At 41.6% G+C, this 18,441-nt stretch overlaps 1 protein-coding gene across 2 annotated transcripts; it reads right to left on the reverse strand.

Annotated features, from left to right (window-relative positions):
- Positions 1-174: 174 nt before the first annotated feature.
- Positions 175-18,232, reverse strand: ttc3 (tetratricopeptide repeat domain 3). Of its 2 annotated transcripts, none has more exons than XM_068331003.1 (46): positions 18,145-18,232; positions 17,181-17,248; positions 17,048-17,099; positions 15,860-16,019; positions 15,654-15,729; positions 14,846-14,899; positions 14,416-14,548; positions 14,166-14,251; positions 13,889-13,983; positions 13,446-13,508; positions 13,060-13,114; positions 12,543-12,705; positions 12,134-12,164; positions 11,945-12,047; positions 11,382-11,412; positions 11,077-11,137; positions 10,440-10,533; positions 10,210-10,353; positions 9,714-9,794; positions 9,038-9,147; positions 8,831-8,957; positions 8,534-8,656; positions 8,338-8,439; positions 8,152-8,244; positions 8,015-8,079; positions 7,747-7,883; positions 7,199-7,519; positions 6,755-7,030; positions 6,619-6,662; positions 5,711-5,752; positions 5,559-5,623; positions 5,321-5,473; positions 4,089-4,710; positions 3,938-4,006; positions 3,197-3,340; positions 2,971-3,110; positions 2,709-2,777; positions 2,536-2,632; positions 2,342-2,445; positions 2,178-2,256; positions 1,927-2,025; positions 1,418-1,569; positions 1,174-1,288; positions 746-874; positions 540-632; positions 175-428 (listed from the first exon to the last, which is right to left on the reverse strand). In XM_068331003.1, exons 2-46 carry the CDS (start codon positions 17,235-17,237, stop codon positions 318-320), a joined length of 5,220 nt encoding a protein of 1,739 aa, XP_068187104.1. In that variant the 5' UTR covers positions 17,238-17,248; positions 18,145-18,232; the 3' UTR covers positions 175-317. The 2 variants fall into 2 exon arrangements, with proteins under 2 accessions (XP_068187104.1, XP_068187103.1); XM_068331002.1 differs by having other exon boundaries at positions 5,321-5,476.
- Between the last annotated feature and the right edge of the window lie 209 nt (positions 18,233-18,441).

An 18,441-nucleotide genomic window follows, 5' to 3' on the forward strand; every position in this document is an offset into this window, starting at 1 on the left:
AGCAGCCTGTTAGCTTAGCATACAAAGTTAAAATACAGGGAAACCAATACCTATCTATCCAAAAGTAAAACAAACACTAAGGAGCACATTTCTGGATTGAATATCTAGAAAAAAACCAGTGAAGGGAAACTTCACGTTTTGTTTCCAAGAAACTCCAGAACTAAACTGAACTTAATGTGAACCAACAAACAGAGGGAAGGAGAAACTGTTTATTGGTCTCAGGGTTGACTCTGTGAACATTTAATTAGGTTTTATTGAATGAAACGGCTAAAAAAAGCTAAAAGCAAACTTGATGTAAAGTGGGCGGAGCCTAGCCCTCACAGGGCTTTCCGTCTCCTCCCGTGCAGCGCAGGGAAATCTTCATTCAGCAGCGTGTGCTCTCTGCAGGTGGGACAGGTGGTCTTCTCCTTCAGCCACGACTTAATGCACTGAAACACGGCAAAGATACGGAATCACTTTAACGCGTATTTGTTTGAACGGCTTTTAATTTTGTGTGTTGCTTTCAAAGCGCAAACTTAACATCACAACGGAGATGTTACCTTTTTGTGGAAGCTGTGTCTACAGTTCAGCACGCAGATGTCCTCTGGACTCATGTCATCGTGACAGATGATGCAGGGTTCATCCACGTTCAGCTGTGAGGAGGACAGAGACTCTCAGCGGGCAGCAGATCGTCTGACACGCCTGAACCGTACTTTTTCATGACGTCTTCCCTGAAACGGGACTGATCAGTGCGTGAAAGCCTTACTGCGGTTGTTGATGTCGTGGTTTTCTGAGGTCTGGGGGTCTGCCAGACCGACGCCACTGGAGGGGGGTTGTCGCTCTGAGATGAAGATCCGTGTCCCACGCTGTTTGATTTGGCCGATTGAAGCTTCTCCTGGGGGGAAAAGAAACACATATTAACAAAAACATTCGTTGTCAGTCTATTCAGAATATCCTTTTCCTAAAATCATGCTTTTTACTAAAATCCTCTCCCTCCTATTCCTGCTTCATCTAAACCCTGGAACTGACAGCTGAGTGATGCCAGTTCTCTTAGTGAGACATTACTGGTGTGTGGGTGTTGCTAAGCTACGGGACCAAACACCTGTCGAAATGATTCACTCTGCTCCATGGGGGCTGCTAGGGGTCTCTAGTTTGTGTGCCGGTATCTTGAACCAGTGAATCCGGTTTCCCTACCTGGTGGTTCAGGATCAGTTGGGTCACCTTCTCCACCAGATCGAGGAAGGACATGTTGCTCAGGCTTCCACCGCTGGAGGAACGTAATTCCTGTACAAAAGCCATCAGTTCTGACCTGGACAAACAGAATGAACTTGTTTTTAGTGTCCTGAGGGTTCATGGAAGGAGAAAAAAAACTGTGGGGACCTTTCCCAGACTCCAGACAGCTATTAGTTTGTCAAACATAAGGCCACTATGGCATCACCTCGTGTAGACTGGGAACATGGTGGTCAGCTGCTCCATCGCCTTGTCAAACACAGTGATGGACGGAGGCTCCTGGGTTCTGGGTGGAGTTTTGCGTAGCGTGTGAGCCGGAGCGCTAGGAGGAGATGGAACGCCTTTGTCTGATCCCAACAGCTGAAACGTTCACAGAAGACAGAAGTGTTTAATGAGGACTTTAGGTCATCAGTACCTTTAATGCTTCTGATTCAGAGCTGGAGAAATACTGAACTTTAACCTTCATATCTGACATTAATCTTGAAAGGAGTGAATGGAAAAAAATAAAAACAAGTATCAGTAGCCGTCAGTTTTAATTTACAACTGGACACAATGGCTGCCTTCAGGGTCGACCACCCTCCGTCCAGACCAGCTCCACCTTCCACTGATTCCTTCTTCAGCACAGGCCGAACTCACCTCCATGTTAATCTGTTACAGTAAACAACTAAAAACACAATCTAATACAGAACGGTAAGAAGCCAGGGTCTAACGTCTCACCGCTGCAGCTTCTCCAGGCTGATCAGCGATGTCGACTGAAGGCAACACACTGACTCTGGCGCCGCTCTTCACCCGGTCCATCTGGTCCTGGTACTGCGCCTGGAGTGTGTGGAGACAGGGTTTACTAAACATCTGGATCATCACACACACACACACACACACACACACAGCGGGTCGAGACACACCGCTACTGATCACCGATCAATCCTGGATACCAACACGAAAAATCTGTAACCCTCAGCTTCACGTACCTCTGCAGTAGAGATTTTCTTCTCGATTTCTTGGACAATGCCTCTCCAGGTGTTCCTGAACGCTTCCAGGTCTGGGTGTCTGGGGAGGACGAGGGTGGGTGGGGGGAGACATCAGGTGGAAACAAAGAGTTCTCCGACTCACGTTTGGATTCCACTCCTCTTACCTGTGTGCCCCCTCGTCCAGTTTGGTCAGCCAAGCCTTGGTGTTGGCCAGCTCTCTGTAGAGGCCGTATAAACCCTGATCACGACTACTTTCCACCAGTGACAACTGGAGGAGAAAAAACAAGCAACGGACCGAGTCAGCGATGGCTGGAACGTGTGCTATGGTGTTACGTTTTACCGCCACTTCCGGACTGACCTGAGCTCTCTGAGACCTCCGGGTGGCGGCGGCGAAAGAAGCTTCACAGCGTTTGAGCTCGTCCTCCAGACTCATTTTCTCAGCAGCAGACTGATTGCTGATCAACAAGAAGGAGAAAGGAGTGAAGAAAAAGTCTGGGGGGTGTTTTGGTTCAGCTGTCGCTCAGCACTGACCTCAACTCCAGGAAATCGTTCAGCTCTGCTTCATAGTTGGTTTTCTTCTCTCGGACCCTTCGAGCGAGACTGTGTGGGAATAAAGACAACCATCAGTGACGAGTGGCTGCTGGATGTAGATCCACCTGCTGAGGCTCTGATTGGTTGAAAGCACCAACATGTGACGTTCTGTGGAAACCTCTCTACAGAGGATACAAGCTTTCCAGGTCCCACCCCGGGATCCTTTCTGGAACTACAACCCGGACCAGGTGGTCTCCCTCACCTCCCCTGCTCCTCCACCAACTCCTCCATCTCCGCCTTGAGGCTCTTCAGTAACTCCTGGTTGGCTTTCTTCTCCTTCTGGTCCTTTTTCACCTCCTCTTCCAGCTTCTGCTGGAACAGCGCCAGCTCTTTATTGGTAACCTTGACAACAGAAATCAGTCATTTGTCGTTCATTTATTACGTCGATAACTTCTCAACACATTCCAGACACAGCTGGTCGAGCCTACTTCTATGTTGGCGGTTATCTTCTGAAGGTCTTCCTCCATGACTGAGAGCTCTTCTCTGTTCCTGCTGCTGACAGAGTCATCTGGCATATCCTGGATCTGCTTCTCCAACTCCTTGATGCTCTGTAGTTTTTTGTTTATGTCACCCTGGAAAAGTAAAAAAAGACCAAAAAAAAAAAAAGAATATGTTCAGTATTTTCAAGACTGAAGACAAAAGTAAAAGTCGGCGTTGTCCTTGTTAAGTATATATTAAAATGAAGAATGTACAAGTGTTAGCTTACTAAAACCAAACCAAACAAGGCAGTCAGAGACTAACATCCCACAACATCCCTGAAATATAAATTTTTTTACCCTTTTTGCACCTTAAAAGACACAAAAGTGGTAAAAAACATTGACCTAATTTTCCAAAGGTGAAGGACATCATCACTGTTTTCTGACTCTGTCTTCCTGAAAATGTTGCTTTTCGTTTTGTGATTTTATCTCATCAGGTTTCAGAGATTTGTACCTAAAAAGGCGCAAATGTGAACATTTGACCTTGACCTAATTTTTCAAGGTCAAGAATGTGATTTAATTTTCATCCCCTTGCCTCTCTGAATATAACGCCTTTCGTTTCGTCTTTCCAAAAAAATGTACAAAAGTTGAAATTTGACCTAGTTTTCACTGACAATTACAATACATCACTGCTTTGTGGGATGTAATAAAGAAATGTAATCAACTCAGTCATGAAGCTATAAAGGAACTTACCAGGCAACTCTCAAAGGGCTCAACAGGCTCAGTATTCACCGATACACTCCTCATGTTCTCCCAACAGGTCTAGAAAAACGTCAAGACAGTTAAAGTCGACACACACGAACGTGACCGTGTTCCATCTGCTCCATGGACACACTGGATTCACCTGTGCTGCTGCGTGTCTCTTCGCAGCGCTGTCCTCGGACGTCACCGAGGCGACGCCACAAACAGACGGATCATTTTCTGAAACGCCATCGTCAGCATCACTGAAATAGATGCTCCGTTTCTCGTAGCTGTCGTACAAATATCCAGCAGCTTGTTGTGGATGGTAACCGCTGGCCAGATGTGGAAAAGGAACATGCCAGGTGACTCCCATTGCTGGCTGGACGCATGGAGGAGGAGGGAGGGGGCCATACGCATAAAGATATGGAACCACAGGAAAGACTTCATTGTTTGGAGGTGAATAATCATACGGGTTGCTTGTGGAGGGGGGAGTGTAAGAATCAGGAACTGCTGAGTAGGCATTATTATTCTCTAGTACATCTAGTACTTCTCCTTGATCCGGTCTGGATCCACACTCCGCCTCCTGCAGAGGAACGGCGTGCTTAGCCAGGCCGATAGAACGCCCTATTTTTACGAAGCGTAGAGACTTCAACAAGAAGGGCTCAAAGCCGCCCGACTCGCTGATCTTCTGCTGGGCCATAGGAGGGAAGTATTTCAGTTCTCCCACCAGAACGGGGTCGTCTGCGACCAGAGGACCACACTCCTCCAAGATCTGTGCAAAGTATCTGCAAAAGAACAGAGACGATCAGATATTCAAATCAAACTACATGCTCCACAAAAAAGAAAAGAAAAATGACTTATTCTTGCTCTGGATTCTGTTGGGTTTCTGTCTTTAAAAGCACTTTGAAATCAAAGCGCTGATGTGATTAAGCGGTTTATAAAACAAAGTTGATTGATTGATGATCAGGAATCAAATTGGATCACCTCACATGTAACTGAAACGAGAGCATCCTCCCACAAAAACCTCTTTGTTTTTTACATTTTCTGACTCGTCTGAATGTCCGCTGAGGGACATGAAGTTACTCCTGGGTGTCTCTCATACAGGAGTAACTTCATGTCTCTCAGAGACGCACTCATTTGGCTGACTGAGGGTCATTCTGAGCTAAAAAATCTAAAAATGACACAAATCAGACGCACCGTGCAACTAATATCTCTCATTTAGCAGAAATTTGGTGATATAAAAGAAAAAAACAGAATAAAAGCTCCTACATCCGTGTGGAAAAACATCAGTCATAGCTGGGGTAAAGGTGGTTTTTAAAGTGTTCACTTTTATATTTATTTATTTTAATTCTGATACAGCACTCAGCAATTCTAAAACTGAAAAACCACACTTACTCATACAAACTTTCTTTTATTTGGTCAGAACTGCTGTCCAAAAACACGTTAGAGTGAAAACCGTGTCTGCTGTTGTACTGCTCTTCAAACTCGGCCACCTGCTCCTGAAGGTGACTGGGTACGCTGAACGGATCACCAGGGTGAAGGAACGATCTGCTGACAGGAGAGCTCAGCGTTATAAAACCAGTTCCACTTGGAAACAAAACCCAATCCGAGCTGCCACACAGCACCAACTCACAAAGAGTCGTCTTCTAAAATGTTTTGATCCCATTCATCCGTTGGACCGGACCAAACGTTAACAGCCTGAGAGGAAGGGAAGGCAGAGCGTCAGAACGGCACCAGAAAAACATCAAACCTTTACAATTAACAACTGTAAAGCAGATATTTCACCTTTTTCAATTTCTTTTTCCGGGTTCTCTTCATAGGAGAATTCTGAAACAAGAACAAATGAATGTCTGTTTATATTAAGGGTGTGGAAGAAAATCAATCTGGTGAGGTTTTCAACTTTTATCAGGATTAGTCTCATGCAGACTTAACCCAGCTAATGAAGTTACAACCAATGAAACGTATCGCAGTCCTCAGTAGTGTGATTTTTGAAGAGTGTTGAGAACATTTAGGATGATTTAAGTGTTCACATGAAATAAACAAACTAAATGAACTCATCAAAATATCCCATTACTATCGTTGCTTCCCAAAAACATTAATTCTTAACAAAAATGGACCCATGAGAAATGCAGTTTGACTGAAAAATTACAAGTTCAGGTTGGATGAATCCTTTAAGAGTAAAAGATCAAATTCAAGGTGCCTGAATCAGCCCCCGATGCCTTCATCACCACAACTAATTCCACAGCAACCAAAATATATTGCCAATTTAACCTAGACTGAATGGTTTATCATGATTATTTCAAGACCCAATCATATAATTTCATATATATTTCATATATTATTTACATGGGTTATTTAGAATATAATTTTTTTTTCCAGATAGAAATAACAATTATTTTCTTCTCATCATCAGTAATGATCAAACTAATAACTTCATATCTGTATTTTAAAGAAAATGTCAATGTTCATGTTCATGAAAATCAAGAGAATGAAAGGTTAAGCGTTAGAATGGAAATCTAGACCTTTCTGTGGATTACATTACATCAAACCTACTTGTGTTTACTACCCAGACCTGATGCTGGTCTCCATCTCTAATCTCTCAACAGGAAATTCAAATTTAGTCTCCAATTTAGTGACAACCAGGTTTCATTCAGCAAACCCAGGAAAATGCTCCTACATTTCTAGAGACTTACATTTTGAGGTTCATCAGACTTTTTTAAAACTGAACAATTTCCATCTGAAAAATAAGCAAAGGCAATTTTAGCGACAGAAGAGCATAAAGCAGAAACAAATAAATGTTTAAATTAAAATGTTAGCAAAGTTACATACCCATTATATCAAAATATTCATCCAGTATAAAATGACAGGAGTCATAGTTATCTCTATGCTCCTCTAGAGCCCAAATAAAAAGTCTCATATCCTGTGGGGGGGCCTGTTTTAGGTATTCAGTCACCGTCAAACCAATGCTTGAAAACAGCTCCGGTCTGGTGCCGAGTTTTTCTACCACTGATTCCTGCAGAGGACTGAAGTCCATCAAACCAGACAAGTCCAGCTGCTCCAGGTGTCCCGAGTGGCGCTCAACGAAACACGTAGCAGCATTCAGACCTGAAGGAAGCGGGACAGTCTTAACGTGTGTTCCTTCATTAAAGGAAGTCACTGAAGTCAACAGCAATCACACAGACTTCATATGATCTGAATAAATTCTGCATAATCATTGATAATGAAGTGAGTTTCAAACATGTTTCGTTTTATTTGCTGTTGTCAAATGCTGACCTGCACTGTTCAGCTGACACGCCCAGTTGTAGAGTTTAGGATTCAGATTAAGGCAGCTACTGAGGAACTGGATGAGAACGCGGGCCCAAACCCGGTTCTTCCTCTGTAGGAGCACTTCAACAACCTGACCCACACTGTCCAGCTGTTCCATCTCCCAGTGGAGGATCTTCACCGCGAGCTGGTTCCCCTTCAGCGAGTCCAGCTCCAGCCAGGGCTTCAGGCTGCTGGTCAGGGCCGACACATGGAGGCCCTTCTCCTCTCTCAGCAGCTCCATGTTCTGGTTTATCTGCAGAAGAACCCTGTCCCTGTACAGGAGCCAGGCTGGAGCAGCAGAAAACAAAAAACAATACTTTTAAGAACTAAAATGAGGCCCAAAATAAGATCTTTCCAGAGATGTTCTGGAAATGCAGCAAGGATTCATGGATGTCAAACTGAGCTGCTCCAGACTGTCACCGAGGTCCAGCTCCACAAAAACAAAAGGGATCTTCAACCTGAGTGCAGTCAGACACTGCTGTGCTCTGTACACGTGATAAAGTGAGGAGCGGTACCTCTCTGATGAACCTGGGGGGCAGAATCTTCTTTCTGCTCCAGACTCTCATTATTGAGTTTCTGTGCTTCCTGAAACGCCTGCTTCCTCTGCTTCCTCTTGAGCCGGTGCTCTTCTTTTGATTTAACATTTTTTAGACTAAAAAAAGAAAAAGTTCAGTCATTTTTTGAAGTGTACTGCTGTGTGTGTGTTGTCTGATTTCAGGCTAGGACAATAAAATCATCTTCCATACAAACCAGTTTAAAAAAGGCCAAATGATCCAGGCTCACCTTGTACATTTCTGCTTGACTTTTGGCTTCTTTGGAATCTCTTCTTTAAGGATGGCCACTTCAAACTAAAAATGAAAAGCCAGGTCAACACTGGTCAAGTGGTTCATGAGAAACTCACTGGCAGAAACCTTACCTACCTTACATTTCACCATGCCAGTGGAACCAAAGATTTTGATACTACAGATTTCCCCTATGCAGTCTGGAGTAAAACACGGCTTCTGCACATAATCCTGTCCAACAGAAACAACACAATGAAGAACTGAGGTGAAGGAAAGAACTAGCTTAGCCTTTGAAAAATGCTGCAACAGAATCGAAAAATATACTTTTTCATTTATTTCAAATTTGGATGTTGCCTTGAGGGTCTTCCAACATGTCGCGTGGTACTCAACAAAACAGTTCTGACAGCAGCGTATCTGAATGAATCCCTGCACGGAGATGTCCAGAAGTTTAAAATCTATCATGGTTTTTATTATTTTTATTAAATTAAACAGCCTTCTATATTTAATAGCTGCCGTTTACCTTAAAATCTGGATCTGTGAAGTAGATTTCAGCTTTCAAATGACCGTGGCACTTATCAAATCGACAAATGGCATCAGGAATAGGAGGAAATGTACACAATTCAATAGCATTTTCCAATATTTCCTAAAAAAAAAAAAAAAAAAGGAAATGTAACTTAGATGAGCTTAAAGAGAGTGATTTCTGATAGGCTGTGCATGTGGTCCTACATTCAAACACAGACATATAATCAAATATTCTTGTAATTCAAAAATGTGTAATTGTTTGTCAGATATAAACGAGCCTATGACGACAACATACCTTGAGATAATCTGACTGTGTTTCTTTGACAACCTCTTTTGTTAAAGGCCAGGTGTGTTTACACGGTACTATTTGATACTTGACCATTTGTAAAGAATTTGAAAATTGCTCCAGAGCCATTGTAAACCTATTAGGGAAAGAGATTCATGTTTTAAAAATTTGAAACAGAACTGGAAAATAGGTCTGGTAGGACCAGAAATGACCTACCTGTTCTCTTTGACATAAATCCGCCCCAGGGCATAAAAAACAAGGCACTGAAACGTCCTCTCCTCGTAAGCTTGAATTTTGTCCAAAAGTCTTCGTGCCGCTCCAAGTTCCTGTTTTGAACAAAGCAAAGATTGTGACACTGGAAAACATACGATAGTAAATGTTAATAGTTAAAGAGTTCAGTGCAGAATCAGTTTGATGAAACCAGCTTGAGGGTTTTGGGGAATTGTAGTTCATTTGTCTCGCTTTTGAACGAGGTCTCTCTACATCCACTAAGAAATATTACTAGATTGGGTGGAGCTACCTAGTTAGCATGCTAACATTAGTAGATGTACTTGTCATGGGATCAAAACGGTTCCTTCAGACCCCATTGATGAGTTGTTTTTTTTAAAGTTCTAAACCCTAAAACTTGCACCTTTACATTTCAGGAAAAACACACTGTGAAGCTAGATGTCAAAGATTGGGTTGTGTTAAAGTGATTGTTTAAATCACCATTGAGTATATACTTGAGAAAACAATCATTCAATCGCTGAATATGGGTAGATAGCCACTAGCCGGGGACACATTTAATTCAACGGCGTAAAAAATTAAGATACCAAAGCATTCTTGTTGATCATCTGAAAAACCTCGACAACTGTTTATTGAAAATGTGAGTGGAGTGCCCAGTTATTGTTACCTCAGGCATGCCGATCTCTGTCAGGGCGGTTACACATCCATACAGCAGCAGCATCACATCCAGCGTGCAGAGTCCAAGTTCCTGACAAGACAGAATCTCAATCAATTAGTCTGTAAGAGATCGCAGTACATCACATAAGACACTGAGCTTTTATAAAGTTCTTAAACCACAGGAAGCTCCACGTCATTGTAGTGATTTGAGTGGGTTTTGACAACAGATAACTGATATAATGGACACCAAGCTTCACAAAATATATTTATTTGTTTGGTATAGTCATGATTATCAAATCTTTTCTTGAAGCTGTCAGATAGCGCAGACAAAAACCCAACTGAAAGCAGGTTCATGCTGCACTTAAGTCTGAATTCTGTTGCAAACTGAAAGGTCAGGAATATCGTGTGCAAAGCAGACCAAACACACACTGTATAAACCAACGCTCCTCTTGACTGCTTTAATGGTGCTCACTGCTTCGGTCCTGTTAGCGTATGAGTGCTGTTACCTTGGGAGTGCTGGTGTCCAGTAAGGCCAGCGCCTGACTGAACGCCTGCTCAGCGTTACGACTCCGGAGGCCGACCAGAGCGGCACAGGCATCCTGAACCACAGACCTTAAGACCGCTGCTTTACTGCTGTCCACCTGCTGGTTCTGAACAGAAAACAGAGCAAGTCAGTTCTCCTGCGACCCTGTACTGGAAACGTCTCACATGCTAATGATAAAGTCGAGCTGCCCACCTGCCTGACTTCACTTCCTGAATTACTCTTGCCCTCTGGTTTCTTCTTCGGTGTGGCGACAGACTGTCCTTTCCCATTCTTTGAAGAAACATCACTGAAAACACAGACGAGTAAATCAGGAGTTAAGTTTGGAATCCATCCATCAGGCTCAGTTCCTCCCACACCTCATGGCTGCTGCCATTCAGGACCCTGCTAAGCATTGCCTGCTAGCTGTCCAGCAACCTAAATATGACTTCAGGTGGGTTCTCACTGTATGGATACATCAGAGTAAGAGTTGTGAATGTAAGTTATCCTTATAAGGTCATATTAGCGTGTGTTTTCTCAGTTTCCGCTTTAAAACAAATATGGCCCTTATAAATACCGGCCGCAACGTTTCAACAAATAAAACATTAGTAGAGAATTAGGTACCGACTGTAAAGTTAAATGTGACGACTGCTGCTTTTGTTTGTGCGTTTATATAATAAGAAAAAAACACCAAAGACCAGACGTACAGTCGGTCCAGCTTTCCTTTCCTCACCATTTGTGAAATTTGATGTATAACTGAATGTCTAAGAGGCAGAAAGTTTGTCTCCTAAGGACCCACGACATACAGTAGTTTATAGAAACATTTCATGTTAGTCCCAGGATTTCCACTCACCTTGTCGATGGTTTGCAATCTTTAGAACTGTCATCTACTTGTGAAGAACATTTAGCTTTGCCTGGAGAGAAAACATTGAGATAAAAGGTTGAGTTTAGGATTTAAATTCAACTCTGCCCATCAGTAAAGTCATGAGAATCAAACCATAAACATGCCCCTGACTTTCTTTTGCTTAAACGGATTACATAAAAACGACTTCTTTTGATGTCACATACATTACGGTGACACTTGTTCTCTGCATTAGACCCATCTGTAGGGAGCAGTAAACCTGTCGTGTGTGTGAGTGGCTGTTAAATGAAACTCACCTGGTTTCTTGTCCATTTTCTTTTGCAGGAACTGTAAGCACACATCAGTTTAGAGCCACGGCACACTTTTGTCATTAAAAATATTCACGAGGCACACCATGAACCAAAAATCTTCCACATGACACTTTATAGCCTGATATAGTTTATAGACAGTAATATATAGACAGTCTCTCAATTCATTCATATTAACTCGGTGTGGAGCCTGGTCTGTGTAGAATCTTGAACAAAGCAGTCAGGCTTAAATAGCTCACCTCACACAGATATGTTGTGGAAAATGGGTGCAATGTTACAATAGCTTTGTCTCCTAGGCAACAGTCAAACAAAGACTGTCCAAAGGTAGATCAGCAAAGCTTGGCTTTAAACCAAGGTTTTGGTTCAGTTCAGCTCGTTCCTCCTGCTCCTGCTAAGAGGAATGTTCATTGCAAATTAACATTTTCTGAAAAAACGGGTTCTGCCAACAGTCCACCCCGATTTTGATTCTATACCAAGATGTCTAACACGCCTTTAGGGTCATTGCCACAAATAAACTACAGTCACTGTAACTTAAACTAATCGTTACCCACCTTCCTCTGTGGTGCCGTGCCGACCGGTGGATCAATATGATTTTCTTCTCCCACAGACTTTGGCTGTGGCTCCACTACGTGTGTTCTGTTAGAACTCTCTGATCTGTGGAAGAGAGAAAGTAGTTAAAACATCCATAAATTAATTTCTCACACACGCGCACACACACACACACACGCACAAACACAAACCTTTTACTGTGAGTCTTCTTCGGACGTTCAACTGGAAAACAAAGCATATACGTATATGTTTGAATGCTGCATGTTTGCTCACAAACCCCTGTTGTACCTTCCTAGTCAGGAGTAGCCAGCCTAATACAAATGAGCCCAGGACCAGGTGGACGACTCATCCAAAAGGTCACGAAAAAACCCAGAACATCGTCAAAAGAACTAAACCCTCACTCGCTTCAGTTAAGATCAGTTTTCTTGATGCCAGAAGAAAGAGACGGAAGAGACAAAATTGGCTTTCATTGAGAATTCCAAGTTAAAAAAAAACAGACAAAAAACAAATAAAATTAAACAAAATTTTTCTTACATTATAGAAAAAAAACAATAACAACAAAAAACAAAACAAAAACCCACAGTTCACAGGTGACAATACCTGGGAGGTCGGATATTTCAGAGAGGAACTTCAGGTGCTGCTGTTCCAGGTCTTTGATTCCCTCCTGCTCATTCTTGCACAGATCCTGCGCTGAACGGTTAGCTTCAATAGCCAATTTGACCTCCCCCAGCAAGAACAAAGCCTCACAATAACGATAATGACCCTGCAAAGACAAACCACAGTTCTGACTCCTAACTGTTCACCTTCCCAGAAAAAAATGTGACAAAGCAGGGCTAAAGAAAAAAACACAACTCAATATTTGTATTTAATGCTCCAGTTCACCAAAAATCAATTTCCCTAGAACTTTTCTGCAGTTGCCTGTAATAATAAGTAATATTAAATTGTATCAGACTGCCACAATAAATGTACGTCATGTCTCTGACAGCTAGACGGCATCAACACTGATGCTGCTGATTCTCTGGATCTCACGTTTCCTGCATCCACTGTTCGATCAGTCTCTGTGTCTTTATTACTCCTCTGCTCTACATTACTGTACATCATTTTTTAAAAACTATACCTTTGCCCAAAGTGGTTTTATCAGAACAGCACATTTTCCATCACCAACAGCATTTCTGTAAAATAAATTACACATATGGTTAAAACAGTTCTAAAAACTTTCATGAACACTAACAATAAAATCAAGATGTTCTCAATAAACAGTGTTTTTTGAGGATTTCAGCACCAGAAATCGATTCAGAAGCATAAACAGACCAAAAATGGTCATTTGGGAAATAGTTTGACAACACTGAAAAACGACTTCATCCCAAAGCACTCAGTAACTGCCAAGAAAAGAGGAGCACAAACAACACAAAACTCCTCATTTCTCTTAAAAGCACTAAATAATAAAAAAAAAAATTAAATACTTTTTTAAAAATGTGTGTATTTAAAGATGAGAGCACTTACAGATACATGTTACATCGCATAAAGCACAGGGCTCTGTTTCCATAAACGATGTGATTTTCAGGGCTGTGTGGAGGAAGGACAAGGAATTCAGTTACAAAAGTACCCCGACTGAACATTTGTGATATCAAAACAATCTGATACCCCACAATGAACCTGGTTTCTAAGAAGCTCTGTTTCTGCTGGCAATGCTAAACAGACATTTCTCATATTGCTTCAATTTGATGGAGAACATATCAATTAGGTCCCAAGATCCCAGCTTCACAAGGACAAAGAAAACCTGCAGAGCCACCAGTGTTTTCCTTCATTTTACAGCTGTGTAAAATTAACTAGTGACTTCAGAATTATAAAAAGGCAAAATCATAAAATGTCAAACTGTTTATGATAATCAAAACAATAGTTTGGTTGAATCCTGTCAGACAGGATCCTGTTGAATAGCAACTTACTAAAGAGCGAGGGCTTTGGTGTAAAAATTCAGAGCATCTTCGTATTGCTTCCTCTGAAAGTTCTCGTTTCCTTTCTTCTTCATTTCTTCACTTAACTGGATGAAGGACAGGAGGAAACATTTAGCGACACCTCAGAATGTGAAGAGCCTGGTGTCACATATCTGATGAAACACACCACGTCTGGGTTCTCCTTGGTTCATTATTCTGTTAACTTCTGACTTTTGGATGTTAAACACAACCAATTACTACTTATTGATTAGGTAAGCTGTGGTCTTACATCGACATGAAAGGGGGATGAAGGAACACACAGGGAATTCATCATCTTCATCAAGTCGGTACCCATCGCCAGCATGTAATTAATAACTGAAACAAAAAGAGGAGAGTTGGTGTTCAAGATGCAGCACACCTCCAGGCTGTGGGGGGGTTTCCTCTACACACAGATTAAAGGCCTAACATGAGAGCAGCTGGTGTGAACGTCAGTGTAGCAGCAGAGCAGAGTGTGAACTCCAGTCTGAAGCGTGTCTCACATTCAGTGAAGATGAAACGTAACGCCAAGAAGCACATGTGAGTGTGGCCGAGCTGCCTGACACGGTGGCGGATGCCAGGTTCTCCTGTTCGCTCCAACCACTGGAGGGTCACCTCGACTGAATCCGGGCAACACTGACGACAGAAACAAACACATTCCGAGAGAAAAAAAACACCTCTTAACACTCTGGTTTACAGCGTCAAGAGAACAACCTGAAAAATGAACAACCACAATAGCTAGTGCTGTAGCAGTAGTAGTACTGCTGTGTTCTAGAGTAGTAGTACTACTACAGTCTACTAACATCATTGCTGGTTGCCAGGGCAACCCGTGGCTCTGACTGTGCCCTACTGCCGTCGTCTCCCACCATCTACTCTCAAATATCTGTCTTCCACTGCTGCTCAAACATCTCACCCTTACCATCTAACTCTTACCGTGTTCAGCAGGCCGGTTAGCCAGACGGCGCGTTTTGATTGGTTCTTGTTCAACTGGAACAGAGAAAAAAACAGGATTTTCAAGGAAAAGCAAAAACATCATCAACAAATGACAATAAACAACACAATGTAATATTATTTTCCTCAATCTTCAAGGTCTGTGTTACGCGTTATCTATAATAAATTACAGATCCAGCCTTTTCTGCATCGTAGCACCGAAGCTCCCAACTGGCCACAGTTAAGATCATTATGGGGCGGCAGTGGATCAACAGTAGAGCGGGCCCCACCCTATGATCAGAGATCTGCGGTTCGATTCCTGCCCCCACCTAGCCTTCCTCGGACACTGTACTGTATAGCTGAGTGTAAAGATAATTTCCTTGTTGGGAATAAAAAAGTGGACTTTCTTTTTCTTCTATTATGTAGAAACCACTGACTCTCTTACCGCCCACCCAACACTCACGTGCCGTCTATCCAACACTTTCTATCTTATACCTTCAAATTTGAATTTTTTTAGAAGCTTGACTGAAGCAGGAAGTTCCCGTATGAAACAAACTCAGGCAAAAGTGTGAATGAAATTAAAATTTCAGCTGGAAGGAAACCAGAGACTAGATTTAGGTCCAGTTCAAATGTTCTAGGAGCTGAAAACTGCGGGAGTTGTGACTGCCTTAACTGGTCATGACCTTAACAGCTACAAACTCGATGCTATCCAGACAACTTAACCTTATCTTCACACAAACAGTTCCATAGTCCACATATCCATGTGTTTGAACAAAAGAGGCTTTACTTAATGATAACATGGTCAACTTACAGTTCCTTTCTCCAGGGCTCTGAAGATTGCTTCCACTATTTCTATCCTGTGAATGTTCTTCAGACTTAGATCTTCACTGTTAGGACAGGGAGACCATCACATTAGGCACTATGGTACAATCCAAATGTTTAATAGTACAAGTAATAATTTTTTGTAGTTTGAAAAAAAATTTTTAGGAAATTTTTTTTTTGTGCAATTATACATACTTTGAATCAATTAGCCCAATAAGTAAAGCCCAGCAAGCAGTGGTACTGGACTCATCACGCCGCAACAGAATGGGAAGCCAGAATGAGAAGAGTTTCATCTGCTGTGCGGCCTCTGCTTTGGTCTCAGCAGAGACAAGGCTCCACTTATCCAACACCGCCTCTGCAGATGAAACAGGACAAAAACCCAGGTCTGAGCAGGATTTTATGAATTATATGATACCCTACCTGGACTAAAAAAAGTCCCCATCTAGTTTTAATTGAGCAACACCTCAGATTTCAATCATACGAGCGTTCTGTGTGGCGTCTTCTCGCGCGATTACCTTAAACCGAACACTACTGTAGCCCCCAGTATGCTGGTTCACATTATAACAACACCACAGCAACACAGATGGACTGATTACAAAAAAGAAATGCAAATTCCAACCTGTTTAATGATATTATAACATAATGATATGAATACTCTTTAAATAAATGTTCATTTGTCTGAATTATATTTCATATATCATGTTGATGTACTGCTAAAACCACATCAGAAAAAATATCAGCTTGATATTTCATATCCGTCAAACTTGCTGACCATTAACCATAGAAGTGACACACGCATCATGGCTACTGCCTGCCATACCAGCCTGTGGGGGCAGTGTTCTGCATGGGGTTATTTCCACTGGTGAGGTTCAGGTCCAGGTCCAAAACACTATGAATTTGTGATTCCTCTAATTTCTAGGTCAATGTGCAACTGCAGGCTGATTATTTCTTTCTGCTTAAATTACATACAGATCAATTTCTACAAGTTCAGTCTGCCTGTCACTGTCAAAAGTAACAGGGTCTAGAGAAGTTATTACGCAGGTTGTATTAATCTGATATCTTTAATGTAGTTGTATTAATCTGATATCTTTAAACAGAAACTGAAACCTGCTCAAGTAGTTTTCAACTGATGACAATTCTTCCCTTTGAACTTCACACTTTCCTTCAAAAAGCACAATCTTGGATAACTACGGTAGTCATATTTTACTCATGTGAAAGTGTGTGTGTGTGTGTGTGTGTGTGTGTGTGTGTGTATGTGTGTGTGTGTGTGTGTGTGTGATTTAAGCGAACAATTCTCATACATACACTATGATGAGGAAAGCTGCAACAATGCAGCCCTATTTTTTAATATGAATGATATACAAAGACATAAATGTCACTTACCTGACGGTCGGAACATAATATTTTCATTTTTTCCTTGAAGCGAGCTGAATTTCTATGGATAAAACAATAACTTGTTAATGGCTTAACAAGAATAAGGTAGAAATGACATTTTGATCATGAATCAATAACTCACAGCTGTGACGTCATCCCAGTCAGCAATGAACTCAAAATCAGGGTCCGTATTTGACATGCTGTCCAACTCTGTAAGAACATTTGAATTAATCAAATCTACTTGACAAATCAGGTTGACAGGAAAAACTCAAGGGATTCAAGGGATTAAAAAACTGATCACTGGTCTGTCTGAGATTCACTCCCTTCCACTCTCCCTACAAGGTCTGTCCACACTCAACCCCACATCCCATGTGTGATGAAGAGTTTAAAGAAATACCCACAGTGCACATTTCTACCTAAACCCCTTGTTAATATAAACCAGATCAATAAAAATTAACCAAGACTGGGAAGAAAAGGCCTTCAGGCAGAATGCCAAAACAGGACACCTTGACCTGGATCATGTTAAGAAACAAATATCAAAGGTGGTATGCTGGCTAACATATGTAACAACACAGAATCAGGATCAACATATCTGACTGCAAGGCTTTGATTAGGTTTATTTGATCCTTTTTTAAATATCAGCATGTTTATGTTTCAGACAGATATTTAAAATTGCCAGAAATTTCAAAATTGCCAAGATATACAAGATTCGAAAACATACATTCTTAGGTTTTGTGACAATTGTCTACTTATGAGGCTTGGTCACACTTGTGTAAGTAGTTTTGACTTTTAGAAGACATCACCAGAATGATCAGATTCAAGTGATTCCAAATAAAGTAACAGTAACATGGCATGAATATTCGGGAGCAGTCTTATCACAAAAGGTTGGCGTGCTGAGTAGCAGGAATGAGGTAATTTAGCTAAAGCCCTCTTGTTTTGATGCTGGCAGTGTAGCCTTTTGGCTAATGTAGTTAGCATACATCCAGTACTACTGTGATGTATGCTAACTACATTTTATTCGCCGTGAATTCGAAAACAATTGCGTGAGCCTGGATAACCATTAATGATTATGTATTTAAACATGAAGTGAACCGGAATTTGCTTACCGTGTGATTAACGTGAGGAGAAAACTTCACTGTCGACTCATTTCGATCCGTTCATGTTTTGTGCGGAAACGAAACTTTGACGTCAGACGTCATCGTACGTTGTCAATAGTTTAAAGTCTCTTATTCTACCATTGGAGAACTTCCGGTATGATGCGGAAGCGTAGTTTTTTTTAAAAAAAAAAACTTTATTTATAAAACAAAACCCAGCAGAATAATGTCTGACAGCAGACTTTAACTTTTAAAAACATTAGAGACCAAGATCAATCAGCTTTAGCATTTTATATAAACTGGTAAGCA

This window comes from Antennarius striatus, chromosome 13, assembly GCF_040054535.1.
Source record: "Antennarius striatus isolate MH-2024 chromosome 13, ASM4005453v1, whole genome shotgun sequence".
NCBI lineage: Eukaryota > Metazoa > Chordata > Actinopteri > Lophiiformes > Antennariidae > Antennarius > Antennarius striatus.